Source organism: Acipenser ruthenus, chromosome 1 (assembly GCF_902713425.1).
Source record: "Acipenser ruthenus chromosome 1, fAciRut3.2 maternal haplotype, whole genome shotgun sequence".
Classification (NCBI taxonomy): Eukaryota; Metazoa; Chordata; class Actinopteri; order Acipenseriformes; family Acipenseridae; genus Acipenser; species Acipenser ruthenus.
In genome coordinates, this window is record NC_081189.1 from 79,022,333 (window position 1) to 79,045,177 (window position 22,845).

General features: G+C 36.9%; 2 protein-coding genes across 2 annotated transcripts; both read right to left on the reverse strand.

The window, feature by feature from the left end:
• Positions 1–1,501: 1,501 nt before the first annotated feature.
• Positions 1,502–18,021, reverse strand: LOC117420969 (structural maintenance of chromosomes protein 2). The gene is made up of 24 exons (XM_034034785.3): positions 17,604–18,021; positions 16,652–16,801; positions 16,238–16,360; positions 16,034–16,072; positions 15,814–15,924; positions 15,673–15,717; positions 15,027–15,260; positions 14,659–14,808; positions 13,097–13,330; positions 12,777–12,936; positions 12,546–12,663; positions 11,484–11,622; positions 11,074–11,193; positions 10,640–10,844; positions 10,081–10,216; positions 8,841–8,965; positions 7,431–7,624; positions 6,916–7,059; positions 6,607–6,801; positions 5,639–5,839; positions 5,008–5,124; positions 4,571–4,731; positions 2,764–2,911; positions 1,502–2,082 (listed from the first exon to the last, which is right to left on the reverse strand). The coding sequence occupies exons 1-24, from the start codon at positions 17,769–17,771 to the stop codon at positions 1,894–1,896; spliced, it is 3,606 nt and encodes a 1,201-aa protein (XP_033890676.2). The 5' UTR covers positions 17,772–18,021; the 3' UTR covers positions 1,502–1,893.
• Positions 18,022–20,107: 2,086 nt separating this feature from the next.
• On the reverse strand, positions 20,108–21,075 carry LOC131737344 (E3 SUMO-protein ligase ZBED1-like). The gene has a single exon (XM_059025950.1). The coding sequence runs from the start codon at positions 20,707–20,709 to the stop codon at positions 20,212–20,214; it is 498 nt and encodes a 165-aa protein (XP_058881933.1). The 5' UTR covers positions 20,710–21,075; the 3' UTR covers positions 20,108–20,211.
• Positions 21,076–22,845: the final 1,770 nt, after the last annotated feature.

The following is a 22,845-nucleotide window of genomic DNA, read 5'->3' on the forward strand; positions in this document are numbered from 1 at the left end:
ACATTTCAGACCTGCAGATTATATTCAATTTAACTAAATGTTTTTATTTAAATAATCCCCCCTCCCCCCTCCCTCCCTCGGGATTGACTAGTTCTTGGTCCCATGGCTGTTCTAAGTAAACATCATTAAAGCTAGTTGAAGAGTTATTGATGTAGTACAGTAATCTCTGGCTAAGAGAACACCCCTTGAGAAGCAAGCAAAGTGTTGTCTAAGGCAGAGTTACCCACCAGACACAATATGAATCAATAAATAAATATTACTTGTCATGACGCACATGCAATAAAACTTATGAAATTAACTGAATAAAAGAAAAAATAACAAATTAACGTTAATAAAACCGTCAAACTAAATTAACACAGCACCCCTACACATATTACAAAATGCAGCAGCAATATACAAGACATGCACATTATTTAACAGAATGCTGAAGCAACTCACAAAAACTGGAAACACCAAATTGCTCGGTGACTTGTGTCCGATTCAGGTTATTTTCAAGAGTTCAAACAATCTCCAAATTTTTATATTGCAAGAGAAACCTCAGTGCATTTTTACGTTTGTTTACATGCCATTTGTAGCAATGAGGTGCACTCGTCGAAATCAGAATACAAGAGTCAATAATGACGGTGGTTCTGGAAAGATTTGACAAACTAATCAGTGTGCCCTAAAGACACTCTTGCGATGATGAGTCGCTTTGGAATAGACTGAATAAACCATTTTAATTTAAGTTTGATGATAAGCTATCAGGTTACAAAACGGTACTGTATCAGTTGTGAACGAATCGCTAGTAATGCCAAGGTGTTCTTTTAAGCTAAGTTCCTGTTCCTTTAGCTGGAGCATTTACAATGGGAAAAATTGGTTTCACCACAAGGTTGTTCTTTAGGCAAAGTGTTTTCTTAAGAGTTGTTCCTGTATGCAGAGACTACTGTATAAGCACTAAAAGGAAAGATATAGTAGAGCTTTTTGTGGATGAGAGAAAGACAGGACTAGTTGATTTTCTTTCCAGGTGTTACCAAGAATAACTTTGAAGAGCGGTTTTTTAAATCTGATTAGCTAGCCTAATAACATTAATAAACTTTATAAAATTTATAAAATGTCTTTGGACAAAAACTAAGCAATCTGATCATTTAACGATCATATGACTAGGAATTATTACACTCCCACACAGTCCATATCTAATTTTGTAATCAGAGTGAACACTGAAAGTCATGATTTAATTGCCCATTTTAAAATTGCAACAACACTCCAGGATGTGCAGTAATGAAATTACTACACTTCCTGGGTGGCTGAAAGCACTTAGCTCTGCATGGTGCCCCACAATAAACCCAGGGTGTGCAGTCATCTCTTAACTAATGTTGTGGGCTATTGCTTACATATTAATAGATAGTTGCTTTCAAGCAAGTGTCTTATTAAGTGATCATTTTAAAACAACATAAGATAAATAAATGTTTAAGATGCAGCGACGAATTTGTGTATCTAACAGAAAAAAAGATAAATCATTACATTTTACGGTATATAAATAAACCATTTTATTAGCAATGTCTTACTGAAAACAACAAAAGCGAAAACAAAACAAAACAAAATGGACAGTATCACTTTGTATCATATAAAGAAAAGGATATAAGAAGCATGGATTACAAAGTTAAAATGCATAGGAGACTGTGAAAACAACTAAAAAACATCAAGTACACTGCTAGGGGTGTTTGCATGTTTGCATTAATCCCTTTATACTTTGGACCAATAGTCTTGTGATGTTTTTAGATTAGACTGAAGTCATCGTGTCAATCTGCACAACCCTAATGCAAAGGTTTTTGGTGTATAACAAAGACAATTCATCTACAAAGATAAGGACATTTTCAGGATACATGCAAGAGTTTGAAGGTCAATGAAGTCAGTTCAGTTTTCAGTGTGCTGTCTGTGCTTGTCTTTTGATTTTGTTTTGTCTGGTCTATTCTGCCCAGCCTTGCTGACCCCGTTCTGGCTCTGAGCAAACCTTGCCACTGTAGACACTCCATCCACAAACTTGGTCTTGAAGAGAACATTGGCATTGTTGAACATGCCATCCTTGAGAGACACCACTATGAACTGAAACAAAAGGAGAGATTTAAAGTAATGAGACACCAGTTTTATTACAAAAACATAATTCTTATTTAAGGTAATGGACTATTGATCGGCTGCATTCTGTACTAAAGCCCAAGGCTTTAAAAAGGTGTTCACAGTGGCCGACTAGATCGTAATTTCGTGATATTAAAGAAAAGCCATCCAGGACACGATTGACATTTGAAGTTTGTACAATTTCATTTACTAAAAAACAAACAAAAAAAAAAATGTATTTATCTGTGTGGCCTGTAGCTCTTAACCACCACCTGTAATGGTGTCAAATTTCACTTTAAAAAGCTGGTGGCCCAAACACACTTTGATCTTAAATGCATGGAATGAACCACTGGTTGTACTGTATGCCTTTGGAATGTCAGCAGCCATTCAGAATTGAGGAAATTTCCAAGCCATTTTATAAGGGCTCATTAGAAACCACCAGTCAAGATGTGTGTTTAATGGCTCAGTATTAAATTGGCAGCACATAATGCAAATAAGGCATGTTTCTTATTTAACTCACAAACTCTAACACAGGATGCATTAAGCACACTTCATCAAACCAGTGCACCCATCTACAATTAGATATCCTCTGCCTAAAAAATGCTGCAAGCCATTATTCTTCTGAAAGAACCATTCAAATCACAACATGCAGGCACTGCACTTGTGGAATACCTGCGAGTGTCGGAAGTGCGTCCGCAGCATCTGGCCAATGTTCTGTGTGTGGGAGAGGTCCAGGGCAGCATCCACCTCATCTAGAATGTAGATTGGGGCCGGCTTGAAGAGGAGCATGGCCAAGATCAGAGACAAGGCTACCAGAGACCTGCAGAAATATTTCAAACAAATAAAACACCTGTGCACTTCTAATTTGCAAATGAAGGAAGTGGATAACACCTCACAGCTCTATATCATACATCTTATATTGTACTATAAGTAGGGCCCCGGAAAAATCACAACATCACGGAAATTGTGCATTTGACTGCCTACAGTGAATATGCATTTTATTTTCCTTAACCCTTAGCGGTCCTATGTTGGACCAGGTCCGACTTTACAATTTTCCCTTTCCGCTCCGATGTTGGACCCTGTCCGACGTCATCAAAAAGACATAAAGCACGGGTCTCTAGTCGTTTTTTCTCAGGAAAAAAGGAGAGAAAACCACTCAGTGGCCGAGTGAGACTGATAGGAACCGAGAGAAGCCGGGGAACAAAAAAAAAAAAAAAAAAAAGGGGGGGGGGCAGATCTATGCAATACACATAGCCCCGGCCCCACAGAGATAACACGGCCATAAAAAAACAAGATAGCTGCTTCCGCATCCAGCGTTCAAAGAATGTCACGGACATTTGCAGAGCTTTTTGAGATGTTATAGTAATAAAATAATGACTTGACTATTGAGGAGTTTGGTGCTAAAACGAGTGGTCAAGAGATGATTTATCAGTATGCACCACTATGAAGAGGTATGTGAAATACAGCAAACAAGGGGTGGGGCTGGGCTGGAGATGCAGTACTGATATGCAGGGCCTTTTAAACCTGTTTTAACCTGGACCGCTAAGGGTTAAAGCATTTTACATTACTCTTCAACCCCCATGTTAATTTCATACTTTTATCAAGTAGAAGCAGCGCTACAGTAGCTGTACCCGGTCCTGCATCAATGCCATGCATTTGGTTACTATGGCAATGGGATCAAACAAATAGCAGCTTCATAATTGGTGAATTCCTCACACTGTAGAGTGACATTTCTACATACTACTAGAAATGTACAGTGTGCATAAAGAAACACAAAAGCTTCAGTTTTGTCAACTCAGGTTTGCAGTTACGTTTCTCTCATGTTTAATATTTTTGGATTAAAAGGCAGCAAAATAGGCTATGGGAATTACACGGTCATTTTAATTAATTAATGTGTCAACATATTTTAAAGGTTTACAAAACTGTGGCTTAATTGTCATTCAAGGTTGTTTTTAAAAAAATCTATTTTGTCTGCTTGTTACTTTTTTTTTGCAGCCAACAGACCATTTTTAAAACTACTTGTTTCCAGCAGATGTTTGTTACATTTGTAAAGCTTGTTTCAATAGCGACTTGAGTTCCAATATTCCAATGTACTTTTCAAGCATCGACTCAGTAGTCAGGCTAAATGTTAAAGTTTCAGCCGTTGTTTTTGGGTGATGTTCTTGATGAACTATCAATGATATTGATATATCATGAAATTCGTTTTTATTTTTTTTGGCATTTTGTGAAATTTCTTAAATACTGTGAATTTGCCAGGCCCCTAACTATAAGCTTCTCCAGTTCTATTTCTAGTTACAGACCTGCTGCAAGAGAAAGCAGGGACTATCCATGTACTTGTAGTAAGTGTAAACATAATAGAAAGAACCATGTTTGATAGTGAAAAACTGAAGTTCTAGGGTCTTGTCATGACATTGCTAGAATGATGCATTAGTATGCTATGATTTGCATGTACATAACCAAAAAAAAAAAACACACTAACCTTTGACCCCCACTAAGTTCAGTTAGATTTTCTTTCCAGGTGTTTCCAAGAGCAACTTTGAACTCCAAGCCATCAAGGACACTTTTACCTTCAGGAGGAGCCAGTCTTGCATCTGCTCCTGGCAGCAAGGTGGAGAAGATGGAGCCAAAGTCTTTGTTCACCTAAAAATAAATGTAAAATATTCCTAGGACTACCTATAAATACATACCCCATTATAATGCACTTTACTGTGGGAATATTGTACCCCCTTGGCTGAATCTTCTCTCACATTAGTACTCAAACCATATCAGTAACTGTTATTCTACTAGTACTGTCGTTCTAGTATTCAGAGTTATATCATAATAGGCACAGTGTTCCCAATACTGAAGTTCTTATCAACTTTGTATTTTTAGTTTGGTGAAAGAGGGGGGAGAGAAAATAAAAACAGGATTCCTCACCTTTTGCCATGCTATGTTAAGAGCCTCATTTTTCTTTTGGTCCAGCTCTTCAATAGTTGTAAGGATTTTGGATTTATCATTCTCAACAATTCTTTTCTTCTTCATCAGATCATTGTACTATCACAGAAGAGCAAAAGCAATTCCTTTAACTCTTACTGTTCTGAACACATTTCAAGGACTGTGTTATTATTCCCAGTGATGCAATAACTATAGTTCTAAATTCTATAGATCAAATTTGTAACACTCAATTTTAGAAAAAGCAGACAAAAATGTATTTCAGACCTAAAAAGAATATGAAACTTAATTAACAAGATTTCTGTACAGATTCTTGCCAGAATAGTTAAAACACTAGGGACCCTTTTCTACTGTCCACTTTCCACTTCAGAATCCATCACACCCTGGTCCAGACTTTACATATATTCCCTTCAGTTGTAAGGATGTTGCATGTCAAGACCCAGTACATGTTATATGGGATTCTCACCAACAGGTTCTGTGGAGCCAGTGTTTGTGTTTTGCATGCAGGAATCTTGACAAGGCAAAACCTGGACCACTACCCCATAGTCATTCACTATGCCAAACCAGCAGAAACTATATACAGTACTTGCATTTGCAAATCAAGTGTGCTAATTACCCTCTCTTCAGCCTGACTGAGCATGTTCATTGCCCTCATATTAACATTTCTTCCCAGCTTCTCCTTAGTCTCTTGTAGTTTTTTAAGTCGCTGGCCAGCTTCCTTGGGGTTGTTGGTTTTAAAGTCATAGGCCGTGTTGGGCTGTCCAAAGAGATGCTTTTCTGTAGCAATCCACTCATACTCGTCAAGCATCTTTGCAACCTGTGAAAGTCAAACAGTAAATTACATGACATTACCATCAATGTGCAATTGAGGCATGCATTCTACAATAAAGCTATTAGTGAGATTCTTTTTTTCTACAGTAATGGATTCCCATGCCAAGAATATTAAATCTTAATTGCTATACCCCTGTCCAATGTAGAGATGTTTATGACTATACCCCTGTCCAGTGTAGAGATGTTTGACTATACCCCTGTCCAATGTAGAGATGTTTATGACTTTCAGTGCACTCAATGCAACATGACAGTAAAAGTAGAAATTAAGTCAATAAGAAGCATAATTTGTAATTTTATTTTTATATATATAACAATACCATTTATATAAGAGCCAGCTGCCCTTATATATATATATATATATATATATAAAATAGATGGGCTTCAGTGAGATACAGGAAAATAATTCCATTTCGGGTTTCTGTGACGTAAAATTACGAGACCGAAGGTCGAGTAATTTATAAACTGTCACAGAAACCCGAGATGGAATGGTTTTCCTGTAACTCACTGAAGAGGCCCCATACATTATTTTTTTAAAAACATGGATACCCTTGTGATGCTAATTTTAAAGAAGACGAGGTTCAGCAGTATGGTATCTTTCAAGTTCTGTTGACCAATTGTCACACAAATAGTTAAATTTACCAGGAATGCAACAGTGAGTTTCAGTTTGGAATACTTGTTGTGTAAACGAAACCGAGCCGGAATGCTTTAAAAAAAAAACAAAAAAACCAAACAAAAAAAGGAAATCTGACCTACCCTAGCCGTTGCATCAGCACTATCCTTTTTATGCTTGTTGATGTTATGCTCCAGCTCTTTTATTTTAAGTTGAGCATCATTGTTCTGCTCTCTGAGCTTTGATGCCTCAGACAATTTGTCTTTGATTTCCTTGTCTTGTGTCAGGATTATTTCTTTCTGTTTGGCAAGATCCTCTTGGGCCTTCTTGACTGCTTCCTGAAAACAATACCAATTTCATTTAATTTTTTTTTTTTTTTTTTTTTTTTTTTTTTTTTACAAAAAAAAGAATAAGTTTGAGATGTACATGGTATTGCTACATAAAAGACCAACCTTATTTTTGGAGACTTCAGAAACCATACTGTCAATCTGCTCCTGAATGGATTTCATAGCTTCATCCACAGCCTCGATTTGTTGCTCGTAGGCAGCCTGCTCCCTCTTCAGTTCCTCCAGTTCCAGAACCAAGGCATCAGCTTCCTGTGAAGTAAAGGTGTTAATTATCCCAGAAGTGTTCTTAATCATCATGTATTACATTTCTGCACTCATGGATATTTGGCATGCTTATAAAGTCACCAGCATATTTTACGTTTGGTATGAGTGTATGAGAGCAAGATGAAAATTCATCAGAAGAATAAAAATATGCAAACACCGAAAATATCAAAACGAAGACATGGATCTAAATTATAGGAGGCGTTGCCACCAGTGCGATCATCAGAAACACGTGTCATATGTATTGTTTGCGACGGAACTGATTGCAAATTAATCTGACAAAGGGTGAAGTGGGTCACCTTTCTTGCAAATACAGCGAATTTTCAACCTCTTTCAAATCTACCCCACACATCATTTACCTGCTGCTTTTCCTTCATCTTTTTATTAGAGATGTCTGCCTTCTTTTTAGCTGCGTTCAGTTTCTGCTGAGCCTCCTTGAGCTCCTTCTCACGCTCTGCCTCAGCATTTTTCATTTTGTTTTCCAGCACTTTGTATTTCTCCTCGGCTTTCTTCTGTACTTCCTTGGTTTTCTTAAGGACCTCTTCACTTTCCTCTGTAACAATCAGACAACTGTGAGGCTGAATAGCAGGAGGACTCTAACAGCTAATGATGGGGGGTCTGAATCTGATACAAGTAAAAAATAATTAAATCGTTTTTATCTGATTCTTTAACTATGAGATATCTTATTTGACTTACAATTAAATGTTTATTGGAAGTATATGAACAAATATGAAAAAATGAAATGCAACATATAAAATGAAATAAAACAAAAAAACATTAGAAAGCAAACACAGAATGACAATTTTAAATTGGGAGGTTTATACAAAAGTACTTTAAATAAATACTTGCAATCGTAGTTGTCAAGGCTCAGCCGTTACCATAGACACGGTCTGAAGGGAAACGGAAGCTCCGACTAGCACTTGTGCAGATGTATAATTTGGAGCGAGTCGTTTGGGAATTCAAATTGTGATGGTAGAGAAGAGACGTTTGTTTCTAAAATGCCTAAACCGCGCATAACAACTAAACAACGCTGCAAAGAATTTGAGCATGAGGGGATGTATGCAGCTGACGCAGACAAAATAAATGTACTCCCTATATTGCAATATATAGTTCCTTGTGAAAATTCCCATTTCTGAAAGAATTGTAAATATAAATATTTTTATCACATAAAAATAAATACAGCAAATACTTGCCTTACTGACCTCTTACGCTGCATAGGAACCTAGCAGCTTTAGTTTGCTTCCGGTACATGACTGAACACAACGCATAGTTACAGTTTCTTTAAAATGTTTTAAACGAAAGACACCAGCTGCAAAGATCAGAAATAGTTCCGCTAAAGAATGCTCTCTCCAGTAAAAGGGGACATTTCACTTGTTTCGTTATTTTTTCACGTTAATTTATGGTTTTTATTTTGTTTGATAATTCAAAATAAAATTTCAGGTAACCATTTCAATATTCAGGAACATTTGTTGTAGAATATCAATTTTGAATGTGACAACGCTATTTTTTTCTGCTTTAATAAATATGTTTAAAATCTCAAAATACCTACTTTTAGACTGTGACATGCCGTAAAATAAGCAAAAAAAAATACAGCCCTACTTAGGTGGCTACCTCTAATAAAGTCGTGTACTTTCTCTTACGGTCCTGACACAGCAAAGTGCATGAGAAATACACCATAATTTTGTAACATTATACTCTTAAGGATTTCTACAATACAGGATCATCCAAAACACCTTGTCCTTCATTTTATTTTCTACATGCAAATTTACCGATAGTCTTCTTGAGTGTGTCTAGTTCCTCTTGCTGTTTGTGGTATGAGCTCTGCTGAAGTTTGGTCTGCAAAATGTCTGCCTCTTCAGTTTTCATGTCCAACTGTTGTTTAAGCTGTCTGTATCTGCAGAGTTAAAAATCCATTATGAACAATGTATAATTGGTACAATACTGTAATATGCTATACCTACACTAAAACATATTATTAAGCCTTGCGTTTATCTCCACTGGGATAGAGTACAAAGTGATTTGGTCCTGTTTGATGCCATTGTTAGCAGATAAGTTAAATTGTACGAGTTACAAATAAATACTAAGAATTTGTTTTTGGGCCAGTCCCCCCTTAGACTGGTCTTGCATCTTGTACAAAATGTCATTCAAAAGGCTACGCTACAGTTCAGACCTTGTGTTACTGACAACAAAAGACTTTCAGCTATGTGCTTTCAAATGCACCCCACTGTGCAGTGAGTTCTGAGGATCTGATCCATGAATGTTAGAGGCAGAAAAACAGGTAACTTAGTAAAACATGAATGTTTTTTTTTTTTTTTTTTATATTTTATATATATATATAAACGTAGTGGACAAAAAAATCAAAACACCTGGGTAAATGAGGGACACCAAGTATACTGAAAGCAAGGGCTTTCACACAGGTGTGGCTCATGTGTTAACTAAGCAAATAACATCCCAGCATGCTTAGGGTCATGTATAAAAATGCTGGACAGGCCTTTTTGCCTATAATTATGGCTAGCATGGCTGCAAGAGGAGACCTCAGTGACTTTGAAAGAGGGGTGATTGTTGGGGCGCGTTTGGCAGGAGCTTCAGTGACCAAGACAGCTCAACTTGCTGATGTTTCACGAACAACAGGTGTCTAAGGTGATGTCAGCATGAAACTCCAAAGGAAAGACATCATCAGCAAAGGGCAACAGTGGGCAGAAGCGCATATTCTAGGATCGTGATATCTGTGCATTAATTCGAAGTGCAAGGCAAAACAGGCGAGCAACTGCAGATCAACTGACTGCAAATTTCAACCTGGGGTGCGAGTGGCCAGTTTCATCAAAAACGGTCCTCTGAGAACTCCAGAGCGGGATACCATAGTGGCCCAACGCCCTATTAAGTGACTTTACATTGGTGTTTCCATTTTTTTTGTCCACTACCTGTATATATCATTCGAACATACATATTTTAATGATGACTGCTGCTTTAACTGTCAAATAGTAAATCCCCTGTTTAAAAGCAGCCTACTTCTCTGCAATAGCCTTCAGGTTGCTCAGTTGCTTCTCTACTGCCTGCAGCTCAGCTTCTTTAGTCCTTAGGTTATCCTGGACATCCTTCAGCTCCTGTAGTTTAGACAGAACTGAAGCTGTCTGCGTGCGGGCACCTGGGAATACAAAAACAGAAATGCTCATGAAACTTGACTGCTGCACAGCAAGGTTTCAGCACAATTGCCACTAAAACTACAGTGCTGAAGCAAGCAGGGATTTAATATAAAACAAATGTAGGCCATTATGCCTCAAAACATATTTTAAAACTTTATTTAAGCTTAAGTTTGTAACAGTGTTTTGAAAGGTATGTCATTGCAGTCTTTTTGTTTATAAATTAAATAAATGATGGCTTCACATCCAAGTTAGAAATAGAAACAGAATTAGCTTAACTAAATTGCTGTTGAAACAACACACAGTGTAGAATCTTCAATCTAAAAAGACTGTTCAAACTACAGTATATATTTATACTTGAATATTATTAGGCCACAACAGTTTTCTGTGTTATTTTTGCAAAACCTGGCCAAGGCGCAGGTCATTACCTCCACTCAGAGTTCCCTGGGGGTCAAAGGAATCTCCCCCAAGTGTGACAGTTTTTGTCATGACCCTCTTGTCGAAGGTCACTTTTTTGGCATTATCAAGGCAATCACACACCAGAGTGGATCCAAAAACATATTCCATGGCTTTCTGAAGTTCTGATTCATATCCAACCAAGGACAGGGCAGTGTGTACATTATTAGCACCAACCTAAAATATAAAGTTATTAAATATTAATGAAAAGGAATATTTGATGTATAATTTCTTACATTAAGACCACATCTTCAAAGAACAATGCAAGTCCCACCCACCCATCTTATTTATAGCTGTAAGTTTACTGATATAAAGTGTTCAATATATTCCAAGACAAAAATAAGTGGTATGCATGCATGCATGTAAAACAGTGTTTCCTGTATTTTGATTGACCTCAGATACGTACCAGGCTCTTGGCTGTCTTTACAGTGTTATCATTAATACAGAATGCGGAAATTTTGTTCAAAGGGATAATAGTGTATCGCCGTTTTAGTTCACCTTTCTCCAATAGCTTCTTACCAGTCACCTGTAATGGATAGTTTAGAGGTTTAATAAGGATACAGCCAAATTCCCATCTCAGTCATTTACCAATCAGCTTAGAGAAGTGCTTTAATTTCTTCAAATTAGTGATAACAGAAGTAAGTATTTGAGGCTTCTGCCCTCAATCAGAAAATAATTTTTAGAAATTACATTTATGATCAGGTTTAGGTTTATAAAAAAAAAAAAACTGCAAAATATACACCTTGTATCTTTCTTTTATAAAGTGGTGAAATCAATGAAAGCAATCAATTTAAAAGATTGCCAAACATTACTCACCTCAGTGTCCACAACCACATTATACAGACGCCCTCCTGCCACTACTTCTAGGGCAGTGGAGGTGGAGATGTCTTTTACTGCAATTAGATTTGCAACAAGTCCTTTTACACGTCTTTCATCCCAGTTCTTCTCAGGATTTCTGGAAAAGTAGCATACGATTATTGAGAGGTATGCCGTTTGTTGTACAGGGTGTACGCATGGTACGTTGATGTGGTAAACTTTCTAATCACCCTGTATATTAGACTGAAGATGTTCAAAGAATGCTTTAAGTTAATAAAGTAATTCCTCCAGGAAAATGACTATTTATTAGATCCACTCCATGTAAATGTAACTGTTAAGCCTTATTCACAGAATTTCAGGACTGTTTTAAGGAATGTTTTGTTGAGTCCCTTTTCTGAAGCCCATATTGATTATTTCAAAAGCAAGCTTACAGTCCACAAAACTGTTTTAGAGTGGATTTGTTAACCTATTCTCATTTCAGAAATGCTTAACCAAATATATTTTTTACAAACACTGTTCAAAAAGCATCCTTAAAATGTTTGTGAATAGGGACAACTACAACAAATAGGCCTAGAGGTACACTGATAACCAGTACACCAAGCAGATACAGCTCTTCGGAATGCTCCCCTTGAAACATGTATTTTCCCTAAACCTTTCTTGTACTGGTTGTCTTCTGATATTTGAGGGACTTTTTAATAACTGGCTACTATGCTCAACTGCTGCAGGTGGGTTTGTACTTTTGTAGCCTGTACATTATATGCTAGCTCAGACGTCACACTCACAAAGTACACCAAAAGAAATGAAAGTCATTATTAGTAACAGAAATGAAAATCACACCAACATGCTTATGTTTGTATTTTATGCCAAAGGCATATAAAGCAATATAAAACTCCCTACAAAATACAATAATTGTAGCTATTCGAAGCAGTCCTGTAACAAATTAATCAGAGATGACAGGTTTTACTGTATAAAACACATTTATATATATAATTAAATAAATAAAAACACCACTTGATTGATGTAAATCGGAAGCAAAAAAGTTTAAATAACTGGGAATCTTACATGTATTCAAATCTTAAGTTTGGGAACCTGGCCATAAGAGACTCATACTCCTCTCTCAATTGGTTGACGCCACGTGAAAGCTGCTTCCGTTTCTCTATCAGATTCTCCTCCATTCCATCTGAGAAAACACAAGAATGCAGTTCAACCACATATCTAAAAACAAATATAAGCCACTCAAAACAATAAACAGTTGATAGTGAAGACTAAAAAGTGAACCAGTGAACTTCCAACCTTCATAATCCAGCTTTTTCATTTCTGTATCCAGTTTCTCTTTGCACTTCTTCACAGCTTCAAAAGCATCTTGGTCCTTTTTGTATCCGCCATCCATCTTTTTAACTTCAGCCTGCTTGGTCTTCAACTCTTGCTGGGCGTGCTTCAGCTTCATCTGGGCCTAGAAGTCAAAGAACAGGAGTATTAATAAAATAAAAATCTAACACACATTCAATTCCTTAAAATGTATATTTGTAAAGAAACCTTTGAAGATCTTTATACAGTGCATTTAATTCAAACCCCTACCAGAGGACTCAGTATTGAAAGAATGTTAAGCACACCTGTTTGGCCTCAGTCTCAGCTTTGCTTATGTCATTTTTACAGGTCATCATTTGCCCTGCCAGAGTGGCCTCTTCCCCATCCTCGTTGCTAGACAGCCCTGCTGACACAGCATTGAAGTGCTGCTGGGCTGCAGTTAGGGCATCAGCGTCTTGCTGACTCGCCTCTTGCATGGCACTCAGTCCACCAGTAATCTTCTTCACTTCCTTCTCCTTCGCAGCTAGGGCCTTTTGATCCTGAAGTAAAAAAATAAAATAAAAATACATTTGAACAGAACAGTCAGAACAAGTAGCCCATTACTGCATAGACAAGCCATTATGACAGATTCTTGAATCAACTACTATATCAAATAAGTGATTCTGAAGATTTGCTTTGTCTGGGCTTTCAGTATACTGTATGTGAACCAGGGTTGGAACAATAACTGATAATCACGATATATATCGCTGCAAAAAAATGATTGCGTTCAAAACTTATTATCGATAATCATAATTTATTGTCTGTGACCAAATGAAGCGGCTCTGCATCGAGCAGTAAGCGGCACTGAACTGTCTGCCTGAGGCGAAAAAACATGATCTGTGTGAGCACTGCGTACATTGGGAAGTTAATTATTGATTTTAAAACAATATGCTTTTAACTTTACGTCATGGTTTCATTTTGATAAGTTGTATACTGGCAAAACATGACTGGTTTTCTAACAAAAACACAAATTGTTGTTTGTAAAATAAAAAAATAGGAACGCTAGCTCACTGTAAATTTACTGTAGAAAACTGGAACTTTTTACTATTAAACATTCTGGACACAGGATTTTTTTTTTATATATATGTAAATTGAGTGTATTTGCAAAAAGAAAAACACAACCATCTGGCACATGTTTAATATAACCTAAACAACTGTGTTGCTTCTTTATTTTAAACTACAGTAAAGACATGAGTACAACACTGCAGCCTATGCACCGCATGGGGAACAATAAGCAGGTGCTCAGCACCCTTGTATATAGATCTGTTCCCATGGCGTTGCTATTGTAAAAAAGGTTAGTTGCATAAATAGAAGAGTTAACTTTTAATGGAAGGATAGGTACTTTATTTTATTACACTGTCTGCATACAAGCAGCAATGTGCAAAACTCAGTATATTTCTAATAGTATGTATGTGTATAAATTTTATATATATAATTTATTTATTTTTTAAAACCTACTTTGATTCTCAATGGCAGATTCGCCACAAAAGTAAAGAAAACAAATGCATCCAGGTAACATTAGCAATTTTGTTAAATTAATATATTTGTTGGCACTTTCTTTTATGAAAGTAAAGGTTCTGGAATTAACAGAAATGTTTAAATGAGAAAAATATATGTATTATTTTATAGGAAAACTACATAACTTATTAATATATAAATTACTATAGGTGTATTTTTACACGCACGTTTGTTCTGGGCACCCACCAGAATTTTAAAAACCTACCTCTTACCATAGTTTCCCATGGCATTGTTTTAGGTATCTGAACAATTTCTGAACTAGGATTTTACTGCTCCTGGGTGTGCTAGTGATCTCACTTGATGCTCCTACCTCTCCCATGCTGTTAACCAACTCTTTCCGCTTCTTTTCTTCCCCTTTCAGGTTCTGCTTCTTCAGGTCGAGGGCGCTCTGTGCTTTGGTGTCTACTCGCTGGACCTCTGAAAGGGTGTCTTCCAGGGACCGCAGGACCCCACCCACATCCTATAGCAATTCAATCCCAACACTTAATTCATTTTGCATTCATATTTTATAGAATAATTGCTTTAGAAGGAGGCTCAACACAATATTGTTGGTGCATGATTATCATTATTTAACAATTTACTGTATACAATAATCTGTTTAATCCTCTTTTACTTTTGTTATTGACAGACACAGTATGAAGCTTAACAGTCTGGTACCCTGTAGTCTCAGATGTTTACCTTATCCCTCTTTTTCTCCAGCTCTGCTATTTCCTGGGAGAGCTCCTTCACTTTCCTCTCATTCTCTGCCATGTTCTGCTGCAGTTTGCCAATCGAGTCCTGCATCTCCTTTAGGTCTTCAGCTGATTTAACCTTGGATTCCTCAGCACACACAAACAGGTAGGCTACATACAGACGGCTAAGGTGCTCTATCTCCCTCATTACCTTCTGATACTCCAAATATGAGGATCGTTCCTAATGTGTTAAACAATAAAAAATAACGCCCAAGAAAGAAACATTAAGATAAGAACTGCAAAGAGATGCTTGTGTAATGCTACCAGTACATGCATGCCTATAACGGGGAAATGGTATTATTATTTTAAGTAATGTTCTTGGGTTAACAACAAAACAGATGTAAAAATATATGCTATATTACATTTTATAGATTTACATTTTACAAAGAACAGGCTGAAACAAAAACAACTGTTAATGGTCCCCTATTCAGGGTTTTGTAATTACACCCAACAAGTGGGTGCCTTCACTACTTCTTGCACATCATTCATTGCCTGTGAATCATTCAAACAGATTAATAGAACTCCAGCCCATTGCTGACAACATATAACGTACATTAAAAATGTACTTTTTTTTGCCATCATGAAAAGCATACCTCCTTCAGTTTCTGCAGGGTTGGTGTGATCTCTTCTTCTAAGATCTAAAGAAAATTCAGAATGAGCATGCTGTTAAATACAGGAACCAACCCCAGCAGTCAGAAAATAAAACACATTAACTGTAAAAAGATGACAGGTACCGTCTGAATTTCCTTCAGCTTGGCCTCCTTCTTCTCAATGGTTTTATGTGCAGCAGTTTTCTTGCATTCATACATCCTGGTCCCAGCTGCTTCTTCAATCATTGCTAGAATCTAACAAAATACAACAGTTCTTATCATTCAGCCACACGGCTTCAGTTCAAGTTTAACTATATTGGCTGTTTTTTACAATGAAAATGTATAAAAGAAAAAAAAAGCTCACCTCAGGAGGCTTCATGTTAAGGACCTTTGTAATTCTCCCCTGAAATAAAATTAGAACAAAGACAATAGTTTTTTATAAAATCAGAAAGAACAAATTAGACTAAGCTATAAAATCTATTCACTACAGCATTTAATAGTTTTGCCTTAAATCTATTTTGACTACTCCCAGCAACTCTCTCACCCAGTTTGTAACAAAAGCCCATACCTGCATTATAAGGAAGTGGGGGTTGTTTACATTGAGCCCAACTGAACAGAACAGATCCTGCACACGGGTATTGTTCGCATTTACCCCATTGATGAGGTACTTGTTTCTACCACCGATAACAACCTTGAAAAGAAGAAATAGTAGGTTAAATATATGAATTACAAATGGTGAAGGACAATGTATTTAAAACGTAAGGGGCAACACTGGATGCTGCTGCATGTTTGGCGTTCAGGTCTAACTTAACATCTAAAAAGGAATGATCCATTTAGTCTTTAACAAACTTAAAAGATATATGTATGTATTTAACAATGAACTATTTGATAATTGAGGCCTTTTTTGTGCAAAATGGTTTCACTGAAAGCAATAAAAAAAACATGATGCAAGAGTAGAAAGAAAGATGAAAACTACATCTACCTGTCTGGTGACAGTGATTTCATCATGGGCCTCAAACCCCAGTGGACTCTGCTTCTTGTCAGAATTGTCAAAGGTAATGGAAACAGTCGCTTTGGTAATCCCTGCTTGACCATTTTTGTATACTAAATCCTGGAGATTAGAGGCACGCACCTAAAAAAACAAAAATGTAAATAATGAATACAGCAGTGACTACCAGACAAATACAAAAATGATATCAGGGCAACAGCCAGCTATGAGGTACGGGCCTCGGTTAAAAGCATACTAGAGTAATACATTATTTAGTCTCTTTAACACGTTGGTTTGCCGCAAAATAAATGCGTTTCATCTCTCGTTATATGCATACATTAAAAGTCACGCTGACATCTATAGCTTCTGTACTCTTCAAAATATTTTACTGTCATTGCACATTTTACAGCGACACCATACGGGGTTGGGGGGTGTATGGGCAAGTGCCTCGATGATTTTCCATGGCTGGCTATGGCCGTGAATAACAACGACAAACAAAACAACAATAACAAGAAAATGTAGGTACACAAAAATGTGAATAATTGATCAAGAAAATCAATTACAGTATATTGGTCGTTTCGTACTATGTCCTTCGGCTGAATGACGCAGCACGAAACGTCCGGATAGAATGTATTTATTTATTTTTAAAAATCAATTATTCACATTGTTGTGTACCTAGTTCTTTTTGATTTTGCACCTTTTGTTACACAGCAGTTTTCCCATATATATATATATATATATATATATATATATATATATATATATATATTTGTATAAAAAAATAATAAAATACATACATACACACAAATACATGTCATAATTTTCGTACGTAATTTAACTAGGGTACATACACAAAAGTATCAACTGTATGTAGTGTGGGCTGTCGACAAACTGACACGCAAAACGTAATGTTAAGAAAAACACAAAATTGTCAAGCCTGCTATACCTGCGTCAGATTGGAGATTCCCAGCAGAAAACAAATCGAATCAAGGATGTTGGACTTGCCGCTGCCATTCAATCCAGTGATAGCGTTGAAAAGCGGATCAAACCCGTTGATCTCAGTCCTCTGGGCGTAAGATTTGAACCCCTCGATTATAATCGATTTGATGTACATCTTTTAAAAAAATAAGAAATCCCCCCAAAAAAAAGAAACACAAAAATCAGTGTACGGTTAGTTCTAAAACGATTTTTTATAACCCCAAACTACGTATGTCTTCTCGGTTACAGTAAATACGACTTTGTATTAAAGAGATTCAAAATAATGCTAATAGTTCATGTAAAATGCGACTTTGCACTATATACTTGCAGCTTCCGCTCTCCCATTACTTTTCTTGTTTTTCTGACTTGAATTTTGGCGCCTAGAGGCGGCCGTTTGTTTCTTGCTTGGGCCGCCTGAAAATATTGATTGTTTTTTTTTCATAATAAAAAGTGTATATACACATATTTATAAATTACCCTATAATATGACTTGAATATCGTATTTTTAGCTTTTAATAATACATTTACATTTAGATAAAATGTGTGACAGTTGTTTTTAAAATGCAGGCGCTATGTTGTCACCTCAATGGGTCCTTTGTGGGCATGGTTTCAAATGCTGTCAATTTTTTTTTTTTTTTTTAAGAGCAGGGTGCTGTGTGAAAAGGGAAATGGGTTTGTTCAGGGTATAAACTTGAGAAAAACTTGGATTTTGCCCAACAAATACTTGTTAACCAATATGATTAAATAAATATCATATAAAGTTAGACATAAATGCTATCCTGTTAAGAACAATTTGAGAAAACTTGAACATGACATTGATCAATTGCTCATTTTGTAGTGACGCCACTGAAACAATGCAGCACTTATTTTGGAATTGTACTGACACTCCAGAATGTTTTGGAAGGATCTGGCTGCTTTGATCAGCAATAATATTAAAAAAGGAAAACACTTTAAAATACATATTGGTAATGTACTGTTTGGTTTCACCAGTTATAATACAATTGAAAGTAACGAATTATACATGATACATTTGATTATTTTAATGGCTACATTTCATATTCACAAATGTACATTTTCTAATTAGAAACCTTTTTTTTTTTTACTTTTTATAAAAGAAATGAAGCAGTACATTAAAGTTATTAAAATTTCTCACAACAAAAAAACTCTGAAAACATTGAAACTATGTAACTTGTTTAAAATGTTCTTGTTTAGAGCCCACCCCCTGGCTCCCATTATATTGTGTATGTATTCTGTACTATATAGGACAATTCTGTAATTAGTTTTCTTTTTGTGTCGTTTGTTCTGATTGCATTTTTTTAAGTGCTGTGTGAAAAGTGGAGAAGGTAGTTGTTCAAAGAAAAAAATGAAGGCAGCAAAATGGGATATTTGTGTTTATGTATGCTCTATGTTTAAATGTTGGTAACACTTCTTTTTTCTTTGAACGGATAATCTCAAAGCCATGCTATATTAACTCTATTAAAACATTTGTCATTGTGGGGGGTATTTACTCATATAAAACATCTTCAGTTGTTGCCTAACACTGATTACAATATTGAAATTACTCCATCGCAATGTATTTTTCAACATGCATAGGGCCTTTAGACACCGATACATTTCTGAACCTAGCAAGGGTGCATGGGTTTGGAGTTGTCAATCTCAATGTCCATACCTAAACCCTGGAGTACCACGTAATCTTGATATAATTCCACCGTCATAAATATATCTTTTGTATCATTTAATTTGCGTCTCATTAAGATCTTAGTTACGGTCTCTGCTTGTTGTCAGAATTGTTTTAGTTTGATTCTGATAGTTTAATCTAAGTAAGTCTTCTGAAGGCCACAGTTTAGCAGTTCGCTTGTGATGCTTTTCCCCCAAATTCACTGATAGTATTTTTGTAATCTTGACAATGTCCCTTTCGTTGTTGTTGATATGGCTGCGTTGTTTTTTTTTTTCCAGCTGGAGGATAAAGAACGCCTCCCCAGGGTTCAAAGGGTTTTCAGAGACCGTGAAAATTAGGGATGGGCGATACCAAGCAATACCAAGGCTAGTATCCCAATACCAATACCGATACTTTTAAAAGTCTTCTTATGTACATAAAAAGGGGAAATCTTTGTGATTTCTACAGTGAAAATTGGTAAATGCAGACATCAAAAATTATATTTGAAAGCCTTTGCATTAGTATTAAATAAACTACCAATGATCAGACTTCTCTTTTTGTTTTCTGTTTAATAACAGCAATTATAAAACACATGTTCAATAACGTTCAACAAATGTTCAATTATATTATTACCCTTTTCAGGTGTTATTCTTCACATCACTTCAACTGAAAATTTGGGCTAATCAGATACCCTGAAGTGAAATCAACAACATAAAATAAAAATCTCTTAAGAAGAAAAGAAGAATAAATGCTACTCTGATTTCTAGGAACACATAAATTTAGCTTTATCTTTTAATTTAGCTTTTAATTTTTAACACATAAACTTCTTACAGCACCAGGCAGGATGCACCTGAGGTCAGCACTTGAAATGTAGGCTACATAAAGTAATTGTCAACCTCTACCTTGATTCTTTCCCCATTTATAGGTTTTTGTTTAGAAACAACAGCATGTTGACATTTTCCCCCTTCAGTCTGTTTCTTCTTTGGCTCACTAACTCTCCTGCCTTTGAAAAAATTCTTTCTGAGGGTACGGATGAAGCAATGAATCCCAGGTATTTTGCTGCAAGTCTGCTTAGGGATGGGAATGTTTGCTCATGCTCTTGCCACCAATGTAATGGGTCCTGGTCCCGGGGAATTAACTTTTCCTCTAAGTAACGGCGCATTTCAATGAGTGCATCAGTACCTGTTGAGCGGTGCTGTTGGGCAGACAGAACTTGAATGTCAAAATCCGCCCATATCCCTCCTTTTGCTGTAGCTGGGGCAGAGCTTGGGGTAGATGCAGGAGTCACTGGTGAGGCAAATCTTGGCATAGGTGCAGAGGCAGAGCTTGGCACAGGTGCTGAGGTAGAGCCTGGCGGTGGTGACTCTGAAGTGGGCTGATGGACTTCCTGCATTTCAGTAAGCATTCGCTTTTTCATAGTTTCCACATTGTCTGTCACAAAATGCAAGGTTTTTAAACCTTATGTCCAAGAACGTGCTGGCAACGAGACTGTGAAAGGTTTCAATCCCACGGAATCTGCGTTGACATTGCAGTGCCAGTTCTGTGGCAAGGGAGCTACCTTGACGCTCAGTGGCTGCAGCTGCTCTGAGAAGTAGTGACACAAGGGGAATCACTTTTGAGACAGAAACATGTTTTTCGGCTGAAACTTCCCGCGTTGCCTCTTCGAAGGGTCTCAGGGCCTCAATGGTAAGGTGGATCATGGATAGCTCTTCATTGCTTAAGCATAGGGTGTTCTTTCCAAGTAGACAGAGGGCTGTGGTAACTGCTTCCCTCTGCTCATGGAGTCTCTCCAACATGTAGAATACAGAATTCCACCTTGTTTCTGCTGACTGAATCAGTTTATGCTCTGCCACCTGCGGTTGCTTTTGTATTTGTTTGAGCTTCTCTGTGGCTTTCGTGCTGTGGTGGAAAAAAGATACAATGCTACTGCATTTTTCCAGGAGCTGAACAACTTCAGGAACAGCTTTAATTCCATCTTTTACCACCAAGTTTAAGGTGTGGGCGAAACAGGGGTAGTGCTTCCACCCAGCCTTGTGCACTGCAGAAACCATATTTGCACCATTGTCTGTAACAACTGCTACCACCTTCTGAGTTACGCCCCATTCATCTGCTATTCTTTTTAGCTCTAAACTAATGTTGTCAGCTGTATGCTGTCCACAGGTTTCTAAAACAAACTCCTGCATTTGCCAGTTGTCAATGAAATGACAGGACACAGTCAAATATGCCTCTGTGGACCTTGAAGTCCACATGTCTGTTGTGAGAACCACACTGTGTGCACGTTGACAATTTGCCCTTACTTTGTCTTGACAGTCTTTATACATGTCGGCAATTGTACCCTCCATCAAGCGGCTTGGGATTTTATAGCGCGGATCAAGGGTCTTGAGAAATGCATTAAAACCTCTATCCTCAACAATTGAGATTGGCTGAAGGTCCCTCACAATCATCTCTCCCAGGCTTCTTGTAACCTCTGCAGCTCTTTGGGAGTCATGAAAAATAAAAATACTTACTGTATGTCCTACAAGCTACACTACATGCAGTTATGTCTTTATACAGTATGGGCAGTATATGGGAGTAACTCATTCAGCCTAAAATAGTTGGACTAAGTAGCTACAGGCAATTACTTAACATTTAAAGTGTGTAATTTAATTAATGTATGAAGAGTTTCATTCCAAAATGCATTATCCACCATTTGATAAAAGTGACACCTTTGTGATAAAATGATGGCTGGCATAAGAGTTATATTCACCACATCATTCCTGAAGGTATTAGCAACCTGAGATCTTTACTTACATTTTCTAAGATATAATCTATGTTTTAGAAATCCTGAGCAATGCATATCAGTTTTTCCACAAAATTGATATAATGCATTCAGATATTGTTAGAAAATGTGTCCAATCTAGCAGCCTATTGAGTGCGTTTACATGCACAACAAAACACCGACTGGAAAAAATCAGGTTATGGCAATAATTCGACTGAAGTGTTTACATGCACAGCAATACCGCGATTACACAAAAAACCTTGTTTACATGGGATCGGTGAAATAGTGGGGTTTCTCTTTATAAAGGACCTGGCGCCGGTTACGTAGTCAGACATGAACGCATTTAAAAAACAGATAGAAATCTGACAAAGCTGATAACATGCCCAGATTAATCAAAGTGTTGGCAGAAATCTTGGTGTGTTACTGCTATTAAGACCCCGATTAAAGATATCAGATAAAGGTGTTTACATTACTTTTTACATAGCAGGATATTAACCTTAGTCGGGGTATCGGAGTATTAGTGTATATGTACATGCACCCACTGTAATATTATGCTCCTCAAGAAATAAAAAAGTATTAACTGATTGCTGTTCAAATGATTAAAATAACCTAATATTATCACTTAGATACCTGGATAATGCCTGCCTCTCTGAAAGGCTTCTGTCAGAGAACTCTGCCTCACTCTCTGTCACTAGACGTGGCGGTATTTGTCTGTGTTCTCTCCCCCTCCTCTATCTATCGCCTCCGCTGCAACTCGTCATGCTCTCGTGTGTGACTGATTTGTATGTGTTTTAG

What these genes read in the sequence shown, in the direction of transcription:
- LOC117420969 (XM_034034785.3), bottom strand. Translation starts at nt 17,771, where the DNA reads ATGTACATCAAATCGATTATAATCGAGGGGTTCAAATCTTACGCCCAG. An exon ending in CTGAGACTGAGGCCAAACAG is followed by an intron (nt 12,937 to 13,096) that starts GTGTGCTTAACA and finishes TTTGACTTCTAG; the next exon opens with GCCCAGATGAAGCTGAAGCA. An exon ending in TTAACATAGCATGGCAAAAG is followed by an intron (nt 4,732 to 5,007) that starts GTGAGGAATCCT and finishes ATTTATTTTTAG; the next exon opens with GTGAACAAAGACTTTGGCTC.
- LOC131737344 (XM_059025950.1), bottom strand. Translation starts at nt 20,709, where the DNA reads ATGAAAAAGCGAATGCTTACTGAAATGCAGGAAGTCCATCAGCCCACT.